Here is a 20945-nt window from a genome sequence, read left to right on the forward strand (position 1 = left end):
TTAAAGTCGTGATTTACTAATTATTAACTCGTCGTTGATTTACGCACTTTGGTCAAATCCTGATATTCTTGCTTCGATTCAACCGCAGTATTCAGATACTTATGAACGATGGTGTACCTCCATCCAGCGAATCCTCCTTCATTCTTTTCGTTAAACGTCGACACCCTTTCGAAGGGAACGCTAATAGCAGAGACACGAACGTAGGTCGTGAACTTCGTTACGCTTCGATGAAAGTTTCCCGGGACAGTGTCAATGTCTCCGGACAGGATATCCTCGGTGCTTCAAAGACTCGAGTGGCCGGCCATCGCTCGTTCTCTGTCTTCCACGAGGAAAAAGGATCCAGAACACGAACACCGCCCCCTCTGGGATCTTCTGACCCCACCTTCTGACCGGTTGTATAGTTGTCGTTGTCGGTCGCTAGGGTCGGAGTTCATTGTGCCACAAGTACATTCCGAGTGCCAGCGACGCCAATTGCTCGTTACGTAGCCAGTTGTGAATCGGTCTGTGAAAGAGCCACTGACGTCTCCAAACGCCTTCGACCTCTTTACAAAGTCTCCAGGATCCAACCTGGTGCGTCCTTCCTCGTTCTTACACTGCACGCTACATTTCGATTCTTAATCAGTTTATCATACGACAAGGAAGATAGTGGACGAGTTGTGATGTGACAAAGGATCAGACTGTCTTTACGTATGTTTTTCACGTATCAAAAATTTAGAATCGCTCTTTCCACCGAAGCTATGTCGGATTTTACGACGAGTTTTGTATCAATGCTTCATCGGTGGGGTGCTTTTAGTACGAATTAAACTCCGGATGTTTATGCAAATTCATAGTTTTACGAACACTGTGTAAGTAGAGATACATTTTACCCGTTAGATATTGCAAGAAGATATAAATATAATAAACATTGGTTTAAATATTTAGGTATAAAAGGCTTATCTTGGATATTCTATGTATTCTGGCTTTTCTTAAATTTTTAGTTTCTATGGAACATTTACCGATACTAAACTTTTGATTAACAATATATAGTTGCCCGTGTAGTTTGTTGTTGATTGGAGTTTCGAATTGAAGTGCCTTCGTGGAATCGTTCCTTTGTGCTTGATAAATCGCGTTAACGGTTGATTCTCGTTCCACGGATGTAGATTCATGGCGGAAACTATTAGATGGAAAGCAAGTTTCTCGACTCAACCTGAAAACTTGTGAGAGCTTTTCCAATTAATTCGTTCGCTCTAGCACCGCCTCGACTGTGTGAGATTTTAATTAACGCCGGTGAGCGCTTGATAAAAACTCCTGCACGATGAAAGACGAGCAACGATTACATCATTAACCGATTTTTCGTCACACTGTCGAGTCCCACGTGCGATTGATTCAATGGATGTTCGCGTGTCCTATGCCCTGCTGATGGGGTGGGATTTCCCATGGGAAACCGTGTGATGTTAGATTGTGTAAGACCTCTTTGGAATTCTTTGGATCTCGTTCGAAATTACGTACTGGAGCGTGAAGAAGGGAGAACTCCCAAGGCGGCATAATTGTGGATTCTTTGATGAAAATTAACACGACTGTGCATGGTGTAGAGCGAGGAATCGCTGTTTTCCCATCGACCGTATACGGAAAGCCGTGAGAACGATTTCCATCAAGCAGATGCGTCAATAGCGTAATCTTAAAAAATTCACTGATTTTTGTAATGAACTTCACGAATTTATATCCTACTCTGTTCAAGACCCTCGATATATCTCTAATATTAATCTAATATTAATTATGATCGTTGGAAAGCGTAAATTTCAATCACTGACCAATTTTACAATCTCACCGTATCGCCTCTACTAACGACAAAATATACGTCTAGGTGGGCGAATCTGACCTTTATAAAAACGGCGTTTTACAACTCGAATCCACAGACGTAACACCATAAAATCGCACCGTGCAGCGGTTGTCGTGGATCGTGTGACGCATTCTCCCTTTCGATCGCAACATGAAATTATTCCGCACGAAGAAAACGAATTGATTTGGGAGCACAGAGTTTAGTTTGCACGACTGTTTCGGGCAGTGATTCGCCACGCCTTCGATACGTTTCGCCAACGAAATCGTCGATCACGTAACGCGTGCCTCTGTACCTTCGCGACGAATCCAAACGAAACATCGGAATAAAGTTATTCCACGTCGTCGGGGCAATTTGCCGCGTATGCAGCGGGATAAGGACAACCGCTTTGGAATTTACATTCCACGGTACAACGAACCGCGTTGTACCCGTGTTCTCTGTTGTAACGACGATCCACTTTCTATGATTTTTATTGACGACGAGACGGAGAAATGGAAAGTCGTTGAAGTTAATCGTGCGGTTGTTGATGGCGATTGCAATATGCGTAAGATTGATGCATATGAAATGACGTTTCCTTTCTGGCACAAAACTTATGCATATACTACGTGTGTTATATAAAATATTTTGAAATATCATTAGCTCTATAGAAAAACGCGACTGCCATAATTGTATTAGTAAAATTTGAAACCAATCTGAAAATCTATACCATTGTTATAAGATATTTACTGCAAACGTACAATATATTTGGTAAAATATATATTAGCAAGCAGAAAGAGAGAGTTCAAAAAGATATCGATGGTGGTGAGTTAAAAATAGAATTTGGTCGATTATCACATCTTCGTAAACGAACAAAATCGTAAGATTTCACCGTGCGAGATCTCATTTCCATTTGGACGAAACGGACTAATTGGCTTTGAGTAGTTTGAGTTTCTTCTTCAAAGCCAAGGTTGAGAATGTAACGGAGATAATCATCGGATAATTAAGATCTTTCACGGTAATCCTCCGCACTGATCTGAAATCTAGGTAACTTCTTTACAAGCGAGATGATATCTCGTTTTCGGCTGAATTGTAAGCCTACTTGATTCATTCAGCGATGCAATCGCCTTCTCTTTCGACGCGATGATACATCAAGAGCGGCGTTGGGCAAAGTATCAGCGAGGAATTTTTCACGGCGATGACAGCAGAACTAGCATCGAAAATATTTCTCCTGCGATCTTCCTATCTGATGTTCCAGCACTCGAGCGTGGAAAAAATGACAAGAGATTGAATTATAAACCACATGTGGCGACCGCCACGTTTCGAAGCCACCCAACCAAGAACGATAGAGCGTCAGTCGGTGACATTAGACGCGGTCGGAAGTGTAAGCTCGTCGCTTGTTGCGGTCTATGGCCACCATTATTGATTTCACGGTGTGCTCGTAACAGAAAACATACGTACAATTTGCGAGAATATTAGCCTTGGTATGGAAGATTCTGTGAACGAATTTTAAATCTACTCTTTATTGCCAAATTCTTGTCTTTAAAACTATAATTAATTAAGCAAAATTAAGTCTTTATATTCCATTGATGGTTTACAGTTACTTACCCTAGTGTGGACGAGTCTATAAATGAAATCTGAATCTATTTTTCATTACCAGTCCTCGTCGTCGAAAGTGTAATTAAGTAAAATTAATTCCGTTGTTTCTTGTTTTCTGCGGATGTTATACCGTGTACACGATATGTTAGTTATTTAAATTTCCTATCGGTGTTTGCGAAACTTTTACGCGTTATTTCGTTTGACCCTAAATGGCTTAAATATTTCGTCAGAGTCTCATTATTTACGTAGAGGCATATGTTTATCGAATACGTTACTCGGTTGATTACCGCCCAGTAAATCGGCCAATTGGAGCAACTTAACATTTCCTGTCGAGAAGAACGTCCTTTGAAAGAGATCGTTCGTCCCTCTTACGTCAAATATGGGCGACGCAATTTCCGCTAGCAACGTCTGAACGCAACGCCGCGCCACGCCGTCTGTTTCTTTCCACTAGCCAATCTTCCATTTCCCATTCTCCATCTCTCTATATAAGAATCCAATTTATTACGCAAAAATATAGGATGTCCAATGACAAGAACTTGAATCCGGTGACCTTTTTTCGTTATTTATGAATGCTGAATTAATTCTTAAAATATTTTACACGTTTTTCGCAACTCCTTGTATAATTTGCATTTTGCACAAAATGGAAACCATAATTGGGAATTACTTATGGACACTCATTGAGCGTCTCGATGGATATATGTAATGTAAACAAGCGCAAGGAGTGTCGCAAAACGGTTTTCTCAGATCGTTAGAGACATCGACGCACGTAACGTCTCTTGTTACCGATAGTAACGAGACACTTTTGCGTTTAAAGACCAGCCATTTACACCACTCGATACGTCGATCCATTTCCGGCGAAGGAATGACACGCAAGACGATAAATGCGCTATGTTCGTTCGATTTACGCCGACGTCCAGCCACATCATATACCAACGAATCTTTCTGAAATGGCTAATTGAACGTTCACCTTGATATCCAGGCTTTCACTGCAGACAATCTTCGACAAAAGTGAGTACGGTAAACTGCCAAAATTTGGAATGTTAACTCTTTGCGTTCCGAGTTACATACATTGAACGTTTTATCACGGTTAGTGCATACTCGGTGTATTTTACTTTTGCTAATACTTTGATTACATTCGAAGGCCATTCGTGATTTGCTTATAATTATAAAGATATATATTCAAGATCTAGATTTTTGTGACAACAAAATTTTGTTTTCTATTGAATCAAATTTTTATTGAAAACAATTGATTTTATACGCCAAGAATATGCAATGAAATGTAATGCAAAATCGAGCAACATGTAGCGAAAGAATAACAGCTGAGAATTGTAGTGGAGGGAAATTTGTTAGCAGTTGAAATGAGCGGTTCCAGGGTCTGGCAGTTGGTCCTGTTCCTGATTGTATCTTCTTCGAGGGTATTCTCAGCGGACAACGTGTGTTCGAGGATGGAAAAGTAAGTATTTTCTAATTCTCTGATATATAATAATCGAAATGTTCGATAAACGAAACATTCTGAATGCGGAGGTTAAGCACCTTCGTAGACGAGCCTTGACAGTAACCCAGAGTTCGTAATTTAACACGCGGTCACTCGGTCCCGTGACACGCTACCGGTGTTCTCCCGATAAGGAAATCACGCGATAGACGGATACTTAATTGATCAAACATTGCAGCTATACGATCACTTCGATGGAAACGTACACGGAACCGGTTGTCGTGAACACGTTCACATGGTGTCTGCAGATTCCACCCAGATGTCCGAAGACACGAACAGAGATGAGGCAACGATACCGCGTGAAGGTAAGCAGATTTTTTTCCTTAATTTTTGTTTCATTCGGATTTCTCGATAACTGCTGTACTTCTTCTAACTTGTCAGACTTAGAGTGTTTTATTGTACGTTTATTGATTTATTCGCCCGTTTAACACCATAAAATGATTTCGAGTACTTGAGTTAGATAGAAAATAATTAACTACGATAAAATTGCTAATTTTATAAAAGATTTTAATTAAGCGCGTGCCACTTAATGAGAAACATCCGTAGTCTGCTAATATCAGTAGCACCTTTTTAGCAAAGAGATTGCAAGTTTCGTCAGCTCGTATCTCACCGGAAACTCTTACGAAAAAGCATTCCTCCTCCATTCGAGCACGAGGAGAGGAAAGACCAGAATGACCCGAGAAATTTGCAATAAATCCACCAATGAGTATGTAATGTTGCCCGTTACACGAAGCAATAAAAGCACAGTGGCAAGTCTTTCGCCTCTCTCGTTTCGATTCCTCTCTTGCTCTCACGGTGGATAAGACCGTGCGAGTTAATTACAGGGAAAGCGAGTGTCTCGTGATGTCTAATGAAACGTCTGAAAATGGCATTGTGAGCGCAAGAATCGAAAGATGTGTCGTTCGAGTTGCGTGAAAAGAGGAACTTGCCATTGCAGACGGAAATAAGAAAGAATTTACATATTGGCGCAATAACGAATCACAGCGAAATGCAAGGAACGTTCTTCCGATGCGTCTTCACACGATTGACCAAAGCACGACGAAGATTTCCTGCAAGGTGTTCTCTAAGAAACGTTCACCGACGTTCGCTTTTCCAAGTAGCGCTTAGAACGTGAAATATATTGTTTCGAGCGTCGTTACGTAGGAATAGCGTTCATTTAACCAAGTCGTTTAACCGTTTCCTGTTTAACGATTGAAACGTACACCGACGAGCTAACGTGGAAATTAGAAACCGTTAACGAACGTGTAGTGTTGCGTGCGATTTATTAAAATACATCGTAGGATTTTTATACGCGAAGAGTTACAAGAAAGAACGCGCAGTTGCACAACCAATCAAACAGTTTCACGCTTATCTCTTACAATGTAAGACGTTAATTATCGTTAAAGTAAAAAGTTTCTAAAATTAGTGATATCTAACTTCGATCTTGTGAAAATGATATCGCTTTCCTTATTTCTCTCTGGGACGTAGCGATTGTTGAAGAATCAGGTATTTTTCTGGCGTAATTAACATCGTGTTATGTCTTCGCGCTATTTTACATTCACACCTCGTGTTCTACCGTGCAGTTTATTCCTTCCTTCCTTCTCTCGTTTATTTAAATTGTTTCCTTTGTTTCCTTAAATCTCTTTTCGACTTTCTTAATTAAATAACATTTTATGGCAGTGTACGAGTCTTGGAAGATAAATTATCAACTGTATCTTTTTATCCTCGTGTCTCGCTATTCAATCTTGCCATAGGTAGCGATGTATTTGTACGAATCACTAAAATTGACTTAGAGAGTGAAACAATTTAGGTCTTAGCCTTTTACTTGCATTTATAAAAATATGAATTTACATAAATATCCGCATTCTAGTTATCATTATTTTATCCTTTTCAATTCACATTGATCATTATGGCTTCTGAGCGATGGATTTAACATTATTAAAGGAATTGAGTAGAAAGTATATCAGCGTTACGTTAAGTGGAACGATTCGATGGATTTTGCAACACGCGACACGTGTCCACGTTGGGATGCGAACAAAAAGACACCGGTCGTGATTACTCGTACAATTTTTTGCGGATGAAGTGCCATTCCTGGCCATTTTATACCATACTCGCCATACTCCGGTCGATAATTACCATATACCAGCAAACTAATTACCATCGAGCCACGATTAATCAATTAAACTGTGATCCACGCGGTGTTTCCTACTTATCTCGCAATGGATCAAGATTCCCACAATGATTTCGGTAGCCAGCTAATATGCTCGATCGAAACCCGTTACACGATCTTACGCAACAATTTGCGTCCACATGTGGAGCAACTGCTGCCGGAAGAAAGTGAGCGCGGTGGTTAATGCAAATGTGGTCGAACCATAGAAAAAAAGTACTTCTCTGTTTCTCTGCATCAATCGGAGATGTATATTTGCTGAAAGAGACACTCTGAGAACATAAATGAACTCTGCTGCATTCTTCTTGCCATTTTCTTCTCGATCCAGTTTCTTTCCTTTTTTTTTTTTTGTTAAAAAGATTCTTCAGTTTAAGGAAAACATGAAGGAATTTTTGTTTCAATTTTATGCTAAAGAAAATTTTTCTCGAAACGTTATAAGCCTTTTTACTTGTAAAGACAAGAGCAAAAGAAATCGTATTTAAAATAGGGCGGTACATCAATATGATTGTCAAAAGAGAAGACGTATACTATTGTCAAGTTTCTCAGTACATAATTCGTTTCATCGATTTATTTATTGCTAATTATTAATTCGTCTTTAATTTGTTATATCAGTGCGCTATCGCTACAAATCTATCGAAGTGAAATTATTTTTTCGACCATGACCAATTGTACGATCTCACAATATCTCTTCTACCAACAGTACCTACAACAAAATGATCCGACAGCGTAACTCTTTCGCAAGGAAACGTCGGTGTTCCGATTGTTTCCTATCGATGTCGAATAAACTTGGACACACGGTACCCTTCTAACTTACGTCCGAAACTTTCTCCAAAGAGAATCGAAAGACACGAATAAGGGGTAACTTCTCGATCGGATCGAGAACCGAGCAACTGTTTCGAGCTCAGCTCGTGCGTGTACACGCAGTTAGCCGATGATCGAGATAACAAATTTCCGGAAGAGAAAAGGGGCCTCGTCTAAATTCCTCGGTTTCGCAATCGACCAAGCGCATTAAACTCAAGAACAGCTGCTCTGGAATGGAAAATCGTGAAGAACACGCGCCCACGAGAACACTTTCGTACGGCGGATTTCATGCGTAGGTGTACGTAGTTGTTCAACTTTTTTGTCCGATAAACAGATCGCTGCGACGCCTTGATATCCAACCCACTCTTCCAAATCGTTGTTCTATATTTGTCGTTGATGTTACTCAATTCGAATCTAAACGCAGCTCCGGAGAAATCTTCGTAGTTGAGTTGTTTTAAGTAAAATGACAGAGGAGAAGGGTCGAAACGCTTAAGAATATTCTTGTCAAATCAAAATGAAAATCGACTACGGCGTCGTTCTGAAACCGATATAAAACCAAGAAAAAATGACAGTTTCGTAGAAGTTCCGTAGAAACTACGGACAAATAACGACTTTATAGAACCTGTATCGAAAACGGAAGAAAAGATATCATTTTTATAGAACGTCCACAGAAACGCGAAACGTGTACAGTAGCGTAGACGAGAGACACGCAGTCGCGGTGCGATGCCAACAATGAGAGCGTATCCCCATGAGAAAAGGATGAAGCATCGAACGTTCGGTATATATAGCACGTTACCCAAGTCTCTCACGGTTAGAGTAGCGTTTAATATTTATTACGTAGGAACATCGAGCAGCGTTTTACTCCGTACTACACGAACGGTTGCATAACAGAAGCGTAGAGAAAGATACAGCGGCTCGTAGAATTATTAGGTCGAGTCGTAGGCTCGTTCACATTTTGCTAAATAAATGCGATGAAATGTAATCCGATCAAGCAGTATATATAAATACGTGGTAGGCGTATTTTTGGAAATCTGTTTAGGAAGAAGCTATTAAATACATATGTTAAAAGAGGTTGTAAGCGAGACAGCTGTGAGTATTTCATTCTGTAAGTATTTCAGCTGCGAGTAATTCATTTCAAAAATTGTTCGTTTCTAGATTTGATAATCCTTGTAAATCTAAGATAACGAGAGAAATTAAAAATCTTGTGAAAGTATATTCGATCGTATCAAGTGCAATTGATCAAATTCATTTGATTGAATATACGATGATTAAAATTTTATTGCGGAAGAAATATTTGACACGTATCAAGTTAATAATAATATTTAGCAATAACGATAGGAAGAAATAAAGCAAGGAGAAAGAGCGCCGAGTTTAGCATTGAAACACGCGGATATTAATCAGAATGATAGCAGTTAGGTAACCTCGGAGATAGTAGTAATGGGAAGCATTGGTAAGACAATGCGGGTAGGCCTTGAACGCGTTTCAAAGTAGACCTGGACGTTCGTAAACGGTGTACTATGATACGAGTGACGTGTAAATATATAACAAGAAACTTCAGTAGCATTTTTCGAAAGTGACTAGGATGTCCTAGAAAAATGGAGCGATGTAAAGGATCGGATGTGAAAACGAGGTTCAAAAGGAAGGGGAGAAACGCGAGATAGGATTGGTGTAAAGAAAACGGACACGGAGCTCACGTTCGACATCTCGAGGTCGTTTGATGTTTTTTGACGAGCAGCAAAGCAAGAAAAAGAAAAACAGCGATCCCGTTAATTACACAATTTTTAAACCATTACGTGGAACGTTTGTTAGTTGGAATTTAAATCTACTTCTTACGGTGCGTCTACAATTGCTAGGCATCGAATTAGGATCACGTCTATCGTAGTTGGAAAATTCACTTTTCTAACTACGACATATCATATAGTGAAAGACGAAAGTATGGTTCGTTATAGAAGGAAAGAGAAAAATATATTTTCTGTATTATTAAACAAGATATGTAGACAATCGGGTATATATAGCAATTATTTCATTTATTTATATCAATTATCGTCGATTATTTCACAGCCAGACAATTCGCTCGACTTGAATGCCAGTGAAAATATCTAGAGTTTAATTAAACCACCTGTGCGTTCATCGTCATATTAAATGCATTATCCGATTTACAAAATGCCGATAACAAAAATTCGGAATGTTTAACGTAACAATGACAACGGAAAACATGTAAGATCGTAGAAAATAGTCGAAAGCAATTATTTGGTAGGATTATAAAGAAGAAGAGGCAGGTGTTACGTAAACAGATCCATCCGTGCTACTTTCCGTTACAACTACCACATCGTAAATATTGTCACAATTACCGTGTCGTGATTATTAATCACGCTAATCCTATCTTGTCGTAATTAATTCTTTCCATCGATCGAGCCTGTCAACTTGTTGCGCAACACAATTAAGCAAAACGTTTTCTGCAGGTTGTCCGCTGTAAAGAAGAGAACATACCCAAAACCCTCAATTAACTAATCCACACGGTATAATTTAATAATATATGTCTTACATAATGGAATACAGTAAAACGTTAATAGAATTTCTCAGGATTTGGATTATGTACGCAGGATATACTTTAAGTGATATTAAAGGAAATACAGTCAGTGACAAAAGTATTCTGTCGACTAAATATTTCACATTCAGTTTCTAAAATATGCAATTTAGAGACTTTAAATGCAGAGAATGAAATAAGTCGCGTCAAAAACTTTAGTTCCACAATACACGATACGCGTATTCGTAAAATCATTCTATAGCTAACGTATAAATACTTTTGGAGCCATTAATTGATAGCTATCAAATGACAGAAAAATAAGGCAAGTGAATATATTTATTTAAGTGATTATATATAATTATAGACTTCAGATCCAAGTTTAATACAAGCGTCGAATCAAATACTTTTATAAATCTCTGTACAGAGAAACTTAAGAGGCCTAGAACGCCTGCTTATGGTTTTTGCAACTAGCTTCGTGAAAAGACACGAATTAGAAGGAACGAAACACGCGATATCTTAGTAAGTACGTAAAACTTTCAAGAAAGACGGAAATCGCGCAACGAGGATTACGTGCATTGACTTTATGCATGAGATCGACTCGTACGAATGATCTATGTCAGTCTATGAAAACCGACTGATTATTTATCGATTCGTGGAATTGCCGGATTAAATCTATTCCGAACGTTAAAACGCCGAGCCACGGTCTGGACGGAGTATTTACGTGTAACGAACTTTGATCGATGTCGAAAGACTCATCGGAATCGTAAAATGACGCCGTTAATTGACACATTAAGAGCTGTTTCCTGGTAGAATTTTAAATTACACATTTTACCGTAATAGCGTGACTTCATTAACGTCCAGTATATCTTTCTGGCGCTATCATTAGTTATTTATTATTCGATCGAGGATGACTTCTGGTCACTTCTTACGACCAATACTTAATCCAATCTTTCCGACTCTATCTAGTCTCGTCGAAACGAAACTCGTTTCGAATGTGCAGAATGCTATAATAATCAGGTTATGGACGATTATGCAGATTCAGGTTTTTATAAATACGACTAAAAGAAATGAAACTTAAACAAGAACTTGTTTCATTCGATGAATATTATACGATTTAAAAATTTTGTATATTTTTTAATCCATACGCTACGCTTCGTAATAGTAAAACTATCCTAAAATTTGCAATCTTTATACGTTGTGGTTAACGTAACAAGAAATGACATGTTTCGAAACATATTAGGAAACGATATTTCCTAAAATATGTAGATTCGATGCAACATGAACGGTAAACATTATCGAGTTTTCCTCAACTTATTAACGCGCAATAACCGATGTTAAGAAGCTGTAAAACGTTCTTTTGCGTAACGAATCTCGAGTTTGAACAAACAGATACTAATTACAACATTGTATCGAATCGATGGCGTCATTTATGGACATTAAACGACTTTATCTTTCACAACGATCTGCAAAACCATCGATAGTTTCATTGAATGCGAATCGCGTGAATTCCCTCCCGGAAGAAATGTAATAAGCATAAATTGACTTCGAACGATAACGTCTGACATGCAAAAATATCAAACGAGCAATCTACCGCTTCGTTGCTTCATCGGAGCTTGGACAAGAAGCGATGTTTTCTTCGTTTGCCAATGAACATCCCGATTAAAAAAATACACTGACATTTGAAACTGGTCGATCCACCAGTCTGACCAGTCGTATATAAATCGTGAGCACTTAACGAAGAAAGGAAATTTGGCTATTAAAATTGACGGACATGTAACAAAAACGATCTTAGTCCATGTTTGACTTTCTCTAGTTCCATGCTTAAATTAAATAATTGTTAATTGAAAAATATAACTAAGGTTTGATACATTTCCATCTTTCTTAGACAAACTATGTGTCTCTGTAATTATATCTAGAGATTGGCTCGCGAAACTATTTGCATACATTTACCATAGAAAACTTTTATACGTTAAATTAATAAAAATAAATAAATTAATTGCATACGTTAAATTAAACATTCTGACACATTAACACTGCAATGTGACACGACTATCGTGAGTATATTGGTCAAATTTGAAACCAATCGGGAAATCTATATAGAAGATATACCATGCTACCAGGTTAGTCCCTTCAATTATTTCAGAAGTCAGAAATCTAACAAAAATGGACCGATCACTCCTCATCGCGTAATGAAGTCTCCAAATGAAGTATTCGTGGAAATTAGTTTCATGCTCGGAGCTATTACTTTCATTCGTCGGTATGGCAAAGTAAGAAGGAAAGGTAAAGAGAAAGAGAAGCGTGTAATTTACAGACGTGGACTTTGGTTTTCTCGCGCGTATCCACTTACAACGTATTACGAACGAAACCTATACACGCTTGCACGCGTCCAACATTTTCCTCTTGCCTTTGTTCTGCAATTGCTCTGCTTTCCTTATCGACGATTGGGATCTCGTTTCAGGGACTGGCTGGGAAAAATGGGATCTTTTCCAAAGATCCAGTAGCCACGTTGCCAGAACAGCTTCGTTCGATGGCTTAGGCGGCCTGGTTTTCGTTCTTTTATCGTTTTTCCAACTACAGTATCATTCGGAGCTAGACGTTTATTGAATCTACTATTCTATTACTCCATTTGAATAAATCGCATGTTTATCTGCAGTAGTAATTAGGAAAACCGAAGCAGATGCTCCCAAGGGTTACCGATAATGTCACGATGAGTTAAAGTATCTGAATTAAAGAAACTATCGTATTCGTAAAGTTTGTACTGCTTTCAACTTTATTAAAAGACTTTGGCCGATGACTACATGCTACTATATTTGTATAACGATGTATCGCGTATGTTCTAATAAGTATTAAGATTAACGAACTGTTTATAACCTGATTTCTCTTTGCGTACGAGAAAAAGAATTCTTATCACTCACGCTTCGCCATTCTAATGGAAAAACCATGGATAGCTAATAACTGTTATAAACGAATTACTCAGAAATGGAATAATAGCGCAATAATAAAATAAACACAAAATATGTGGTTGTTTAAGTCATGTAGCATTATAGATGGTTAACAAAGATTTTGTTCGCAGACTGAGTCAAAGACCAGGATTATAAAGGAATGCTGTGAAGGCTACAAAACGATCTCATCCAATAACGAGGAGACATCGCCTTCAGGCATCAAATGCGTGCCTATTTGTGAAAAATGCCCGTCGGGGATTTGCACCTCGCCAAATCAATGCCACTGTATTCCCGGCTATGAGGATGACAACTGCAATACCGGTAAATCTATTTTGTTGCTCTGTTATTTCAAATCTACATATTTGGTATATCGTGTATCGTATATCAATCAGAAATTAAAGATATTAAAATATTCCTTTGCTTCCGTGGAAAAAAAGACTATTTCTTGTTAACACGGACAAGCGGTCGCTTCGCGGAACTCGAAATGAACAAACTACGAAAGTCCGCAATAGGGCGGATATATTTCACGCTCGATGAAACAGGCCGACCTTCCGTAGTCGTAAGAACGCGTGCGAGCAGCAAATAATTTTCACCTAGCCGTTGTTACGATTCTGAAATCGGTGATTCGATACTCGGCCGTGTTCTCCCCGCTCTCTTTCACGTCGTACACGCGTCAAGGTATCGGTTACTCGAGAAAACGGAAAAGTAACGACCAGGTGGTTGATTCATTCGTTGTACCATTAGTTGGAGCTATCGGGAGAAAATGTAAGAAAAAATGCGCAAACTTCACAATTTAATCGACAATTACATCACGATTCGCGAGAAAATCCGCTCTGTTTTATTCACAGTATGTCCTCCGGGCACGTGGGGCTTGGAGTGCAAAGAGAAATGCAACTGTACCGAGAGTGTACCTTGCAATCCCGTAAATGGACACTGTATTTGCCCGCCAGGATTACGTGCTGAAATGTAAGATCATCTATAAATATACATACGTCATCGCTTTGCTAGAACAGTGACAGCATTCGAAAGTCGTTGATTGTGAATTACGCTAGAATCTGTCATATCCAAATAGAGAAGCAGAAATTTTCGAACAATGGAACTTTCCCATGATTTTTTATTTCTTCAAATAGAGATCGACGAGATTCTCAGTTTGTTTTAATATCTAAGAACCGTACGTTCTTTTGCCCACTAAACTGCATAAATTTTCGACGTGAGGAGGTACATCCTGGTCGATCCTTTCGCTCGATCCATACGAAAATGTATTTTTGGTAATTGTGTCACTCTTTTAGCAAACAAACGACAGAAAAATTTGTCCGTGTGAAATACGTCGTCAAAGAAAGAGCACAGACTGACAGTGGAATGTAATCTGGGTTAAAGGAACAACGTTACTTGCTTAGTTAGATTCCTCTCGATAATTGGCGTTGCTACAGTTACTGCACGCTTCGTGTAACAATCGCGCGATTAATAAGAACTAAAATAGATTCTTCAAAGAATAGCGACGTTAAAAAGCGAAGAAGAAAAAAGATTATGATTCATGGTGACTAGGTTGACTCAACAAGTTCTATCGATTTCTACGCGTCGTGTTTATCGTAGAATTACACGAACACGCTGTACAACCTGTTGATTGAAACACAGCCTAATAAGTGCTCCAATAATGCATACCGTGACACACGCTTGCTTCGCGTGGCATACGTAATTGCGGTTTTCACCTCCAGGTGCAATGAGCCGTGTCCAAGCGGTCGCTGGGGACCTGGATGCGCGTTTCTATGCGACTGCAAGGATTCGACCGGCGAATGTCATCCAGAAACAGGTCGATGCATTCACGATGATCTGGATAACACGGTCTCCGTGGAGAACAGCAGCTATTCCCGAAACACGGACGAGGAAAACAGCGTTACCGTGAATTTCACGATCGTTCAACTTGATAGAGAAACTTCGCGAATTTGGGAAACGGCAGAAACTACCACGGAAGGTAATAAATGACAGTTTATGCGTTTATGGAAATGTTATACCTGCAAGAAAGCACAAAACACATACACACAGATATATATATATACAGGGTGGTTGGTAACTGGTGGTACAAGCGGAAAGGGGGTGATTCTACGCGAAAAAACAAGTCGAAAATATAGAATAAAAATACTTTTTTTTATTTTTTTTTAATTTTTCCATCGAGACAACGATCTACAGTGAGATCCGTTATAACGAGACGTGATAAAGTGCACGCGTACCGAGCGAAAATTCAAAGTCGATTTTCTCGAAAACGAAAAGCCTCAAACGAAAAATTTTTATTCTATATTTTAGACTTCTCTTTTCGCGTAGAATCACCTCATTTCCGCTTGTACCACCAGTTACCAACCACCCTGTATATTAGATTCAAATTAAAAGTATACTACTGTTTACAGAAACATTCGTGGTATAGTAGTAAATAGATTGCGAATATTTATGCAAATTCATGTTTTTATAAACATAAAAATATTGTAAGGATAATATACAGTTAATTGTATAATATAAGAATTAATTATAAGAATATTTAAATTGTCAGAATATTAAATTGAAAATTTAATTGTCCTGATATTTAGTCAGGAAATCGTTCTACTTACTAAATATTTTAATATCTTTCGAATATTGTATACGTGTTTTCCGTGCATTTTTGTTTTTTTACCAATTTACCAAAAAGTTTCGCAGTCTAGTAGTAAATAAGACGACGTGTTAGATATTTATTTACGTGATGCAACCGTTAGTCGAAAGTCGCGATCCTAAATACACAGCACGTCGAGCAAATATCTTGACTTTAAATAAGAGGAGATTGATGGCAAATAGATTTATGTAATTAATATAATAATCGTTGTTCCATTTGACGAATTGTTGGACGATATGCACGAAATACTAGCCACGACGGATAATCCTAGTAAAACAACGAGCCCGGAAACTACCAACGTCTCGACTACGGATGAGAAGAAAATTAGGGCACAAGCTCGCGAGGACGGAAACTCGAGCACCGCCAAGCCTGTCATCGTTTGGCTTTCCGTACCGGAACGGAGGGGCAACCTGGACAGGGATCGAGGGAAATTCGCGATGAAAAACTCGTTTGCGAGACACGTCGATGATAACATCAATCTGCAAGATATCGGTCCGCCTAAAATCGATTACGTTAAAAATATACATAAAGGTAATATACATACAGATTTTAAGTGGAATCTCATATTTTTCACTAAATTAGTCGATGCAGCCCGCCATTCTGTATGAGAACATATCGAATAATTTATGTCAAACACTCCTTAGTGTGGGATATATTTTAATTTTGAATATTAAATGCTAACCACAATCGCGATTATATAATTCTCAAGAGTTTCATCTGGTATTTAAGCTCGCGATCACTGTCTTTTATTAATCGTCATTGTGAAAAATATAAATTTACGCAGACATCCGCAGTCTAATAGCAATAATAACTTCGAACAGACGTTCAACCGGCCCCAATTTCCATGGACATCGCCCTAATCGTGATAGCGTCGATCGTATCACTGGGTCTGACCTCGGTAACAGTGGTGATGGTTCTCCACATGCGTTCGAAACTATTGGAAGCAACAAGAATCTCGATCTACGAAGAAGGGAAGACGAAGAACCAAGAAAATTCGAGCGCAACGAAAATCTCATCGATAGTCACCGGTACTCTTCCCCGTGAGTGCTATACGTTTCGAAAAATCCTACTTTTTCATATCTGGGTGAAGTCTACGTGTGCTTGACCTCGATTTCGTCCACGTAATTTTACTTCGATGACCATCTTGAAACACTCTTCGAGCGTGGATTATTCGAGGAGAATTAAAACGGTATCCGGTAACGCGTTTTCCCTTTTTCTCCAAGGCTACTGCATTCGATTCCTCGCTCATGGTGGTGTAACACACGCTGTTACTTCGATGGTCGAAAAAATCAAATTTTATAAAAGGAAAGACCGTAAGACTAAAGGGTGAACCAAGTAATCGAGTAAACACTTCGAAAGCTTTAGCTTCTTTTTTCATTCGTCTTCTAGAAAACAAACTCGATAAACAAGCTTCTACTTAAATTAAAAACTATTTAACCATAGACATATTTTATGTATGATTCTATCGTAGAAACCCCAATTCGCCTGGTGCCACTGTTTACTCCAGAGTCTATAGCGATGCCATCGATGACTAACAACGATCTCACGAACAATTATGCCAATGGAGCTGCCACGATCGGTCTCCGTATATCTGGCAATTTGCATGGTGAGCATATATACGTTTCCTTCTACGAAGATTTATTCGCCATTCCTTCTCCAGAATCTACTATTCATCCTATTACTATTCGCTATATTACTATTTCCTTTATTTTATAATTCTTTGTTTTTATTTTACATGTTCTAGCTCTTCTGCAAGAGGATCATTACGATCGACCATCAGCGACGCGGATTCACCTCCAAAGCGATTTCGACTCGAACACGGAGCACGTTTACGACGAAATTCCTTTACAGTCGAGTCCCTTGAATTTCCGTAAAAACACGTGATTGGAAAATAACGTCGAATTAGAAAAAAACAACGCTTTGGATAGAAAACTGTAGTTAGAAATCACTCTGATGCGTGAAAGAGTAAAGGAGAAATTTACGGGGGATCGAATAGCCCAATTAGTGACACGTTTAATCAAAAAGATCTCTATTCGTAGAAACAAGACGGAAGAAAGCGAATTAAGTGTGATGAACGCGCGACCCAAAGTAGAACTAACAATAGGCCGCACTCTGAATAGAAAATCCCAAACGTCTGGTTAAGAATTTCTCTATTATTCCGAATATCAAAGAAGAAATCTATGAACAACCAGTAGTTCGACTAGTGTCGCATTTAGTTAGAAAAATTCTTAAATATTTGAGGAACGAAAACGGAAAGAAAGTGAATAAAGTGTCAGGGACGTTTATGTGCAGTTGTTCAAGAGTCACGCTCACGTGCGATTCCGGAGGCGGATGTGAGCTAGTCAGCGCGTCTACGGGACGAAGAAAAATCCAACTGGACTGGTTTCCGACCTTACGCAGCCTCGTCTGAACGTGAGCAAGGCTGAACGTGATTGCAATCGGTTCTCGATCAGGCAGAAAACCGTTCGTGGCATCGATTAAACTATTCGCTACTGGGCGTGTACCCACAAGGAGACTTTACCTCAAACTCGTTCGCGTCAATCGGCGACCATCTAAAACCCTTTGAACGCGTTTACGTCGGCCACGAACGCACTTGCATGCAATTCAATTAATCGAAACGTCATAAAGGGAAATTTTACGTTAAATAATTTGCTTTTAAATAATTTTTAAGCGAAACGATATATCTTGTAACATAACATGTAACATATCGTGCGGATTGCAAAGTTTTTATATTTATTATACGAACGATTAAGTATATTTATTATATGAAATTTTCTCGTTTTCTTATTTCGTACAATAAATAGAAAAGCAGAAGAAATCTATATTGAAACGTATATAAGATGTGCATATATCTATGCCGCGTAAATGTAACTTAGAAAATAAGAAAACGTAAAATATCTGCGCGTGTCAGAACTGATTCAACTTTTGCCATTGGAGGCTTCAAAATGTACGAAGTAATTTAACCCGCGTTTCTCAAGGATATGTTATCGACTTAGACGAAACGAACATTATCGTAGATGTAGATAGGTGTTTTGTAAGCGTTAAGGCCAAGTGTAAATCCAAAGATTTCGAGATTCAACCAAAGAGCTTGCTTTAAACGTAATCCAAAGTTTGCGTTTAAGATTTGTCTAGCAACATCTCGATTACATTTATATCTTCGTTTATGCGCTGACATCATCGATAATAATAGATTCATTTCAAATCCGTGTCATGCGTTTAACGAACGTCGTAGTGACGTTCGGTAAGAAGAGAAAATATCGAAACAGATAAGTCGTAATTAGGGTAGAGCTTGCGTAATCGTATTTGTATCAGCGTGTCCAATTCTTCAACCACGCGTTACCACGATAAAACAATATTCTCGTAATCTTTGCATTCGTCGTAATCTGGCCGATTTCTCATTAAATTGCCGGGAGTTTTATGGTTTTATTGACCTTGACATATGTTGTCAAGGTCAACTTTCTCATTAACTTCGTTTGTACATATAGTCATCGCTCATCTTTTGTTTCGAGTTTAGTATAAACATGTACACAAAAATATTTTTTAGGTTTGCATCGAGTTTAGATTACGTAATACCGAAAAATTCAATTGTAAGGCTATCACGAAACTATCGCAGACGAAATAAAAATTCTGCTGCATGGACAATTGATATCGGATTAATAAAGTGTGCTCTTTTTTATATAATTACCATTCTTGCTCCTGGTCAATTACGGTGGATCGTTTACGAATTATCACAACACGAGTCATAACATCCATTTTATCGTACTCTAAATAGGACAGCATCATACCGTCTCTCCCGCTTACTCGTTTTATCTCGTTCGTGCACTGCATCCTCTTTGAAGCAACAGTATCGATGGATTATATAAACTGGCAATATACAAGCTTCACGCGTTGTTCGTATACAGTGGCTGACGAAAGTAATCAAGTACTTATAGACACCTTTTATGAATATATTATGCTTGTTATGCGAAAAACATAATGATAATAAAAAGCGTACAACTTGAAAATTTGATTAACATTATAACGAGGCTGGACTATGTGATTTTAAAAAGCGAGTTTCAAAAATATGTATAATTCGGAGAACCCGTATACGGAAATCCAAACGAATCTGGTTTTCACTCTCACGTGTTTCCGATTTTTTCACTCCGTTCTACTATTGACCTTTTTAATCGATAGAAACGAATCTCGTTATTCATAATAATAATTGAAGGAAACGGTTACCAATTTCTACGAATGAATTTTTAATTAGAGTCCGGAAATGTTTTTTTAAATGCGATAAAAAAAAGGAAATAATTATGATAAATCGGAACGATATACAGGGTGCACAAAAAGAGCGAGTGAGCGATATTTATGAAACATTATTTTAGATATCAAGACGGTGAAGAAACTTCCTGGTCTGTTTCTCAAGTTCTAAGTCATTTAGTTTTACACGCTAAAAAATATATCTGCGTGTACCAATAAATCAGCTGACGAATCTTTTTCTCTATTTTACTCACATTTTGTCATCGTCACTCTAGTGGAAAATTAAATATAACGATCGAAATTCTATTATCGTTTGCTTCCTCGGAGTGAAAAACTGGAAATGCGGGCGAAATAAAGAAAAAGGTTCGTCAGTTAACTCACTGGCCTATGTCAGCGTATCGCTAGGGTGAACTTGGATTATTTCTAACTTGTAACTTTCTTTTAAATAAACTGCAAATATTTATGCAGATCCGTATTTTTACGAACACGAGTATACAAAGATTTATTTCACCCGCTAAATATTGCAGCGACTATTCTACTTTGATCATCTCATGTATGTTTTTGATGTTACGTGTATTCTGTGCATTCTTGCATCTTTAAATTTTCTATAGACGCGTAAATATCCGCAGTTCGCTTATAAATACACACCTATTTTTACACTTTGTATAGCTGGCTTTCCACTACCTTCGATGATTTTTAAAAATCTCGATGAGCGGGAGGAGAGGCGTATAATTCGCTGAATTTCGACACACGAATGCTGTCAGTTCAT

The 20945-nt window shown here is 38.4% G+C and overlaps 1 protein-coding gene across 7 annotated transcripts; it reads left to right on the top strand.

Annotated features, from left to right (window-relative positions):
• The first annotated feature begins 413 nt into the window (after positions 1-413).
• Positions 414-19892, top strand: LOC117215000. 7 transcript variants are annotated; one of them, XM_033461396.1, is made up of 11 exons: positions 414-570; positions 4206-4399; positions 4742-4844; positions 5062-5188; positions 13431-13620; positions 14148-14265; positions 15015-15271; positions 16190-16468; positions 16759-16977; positions 17409-17543; positions 17682-19892. In XM_033461396.1, exons 3-11 carry the CDS (start codon positions 4750-4752, stop codon positions 17819-17821), a joined length of 1560 nt encoding a protein of 519 aa, XP_033317287.1. In that variant the 5' UTR covers positions 414-570; positions 4206-4399; positions 4742-4749; the 3' UTR covers positions 17822-19892. The 7 variants fall into 7 exon arrangements, with proteins under 7 accessions (XP_033317287.1, XP_033317295.1, XP_033317279.1 ...); XM_033461404.1 differs by having other exon boundaries at positions 4745-4844; XM_033461388.1 differs by having other exon boundaries at positions 427-845; positions 4371-4399; positions 16759-16965.
• Positions 19893-20945: the final 1053 nt, after the last annotated feature.

This window comes from Bombus bifarius, unplaced genomic scaffold (genome assembly GCF_011952205.1).
Source record: "Bombus bifarius isolate JDL3187 unplaced genomic scaffold, Bbif_JDL3187 scf7180000007971, whole genome shotgun sequence".
NCBI classification, from domain to species: domain Eukaryota; kingdom Metazoa; phylum Arthropoda; class Insecta; order Hymenoptera; family Apidae; genus Bombus; species Bombus bifarius.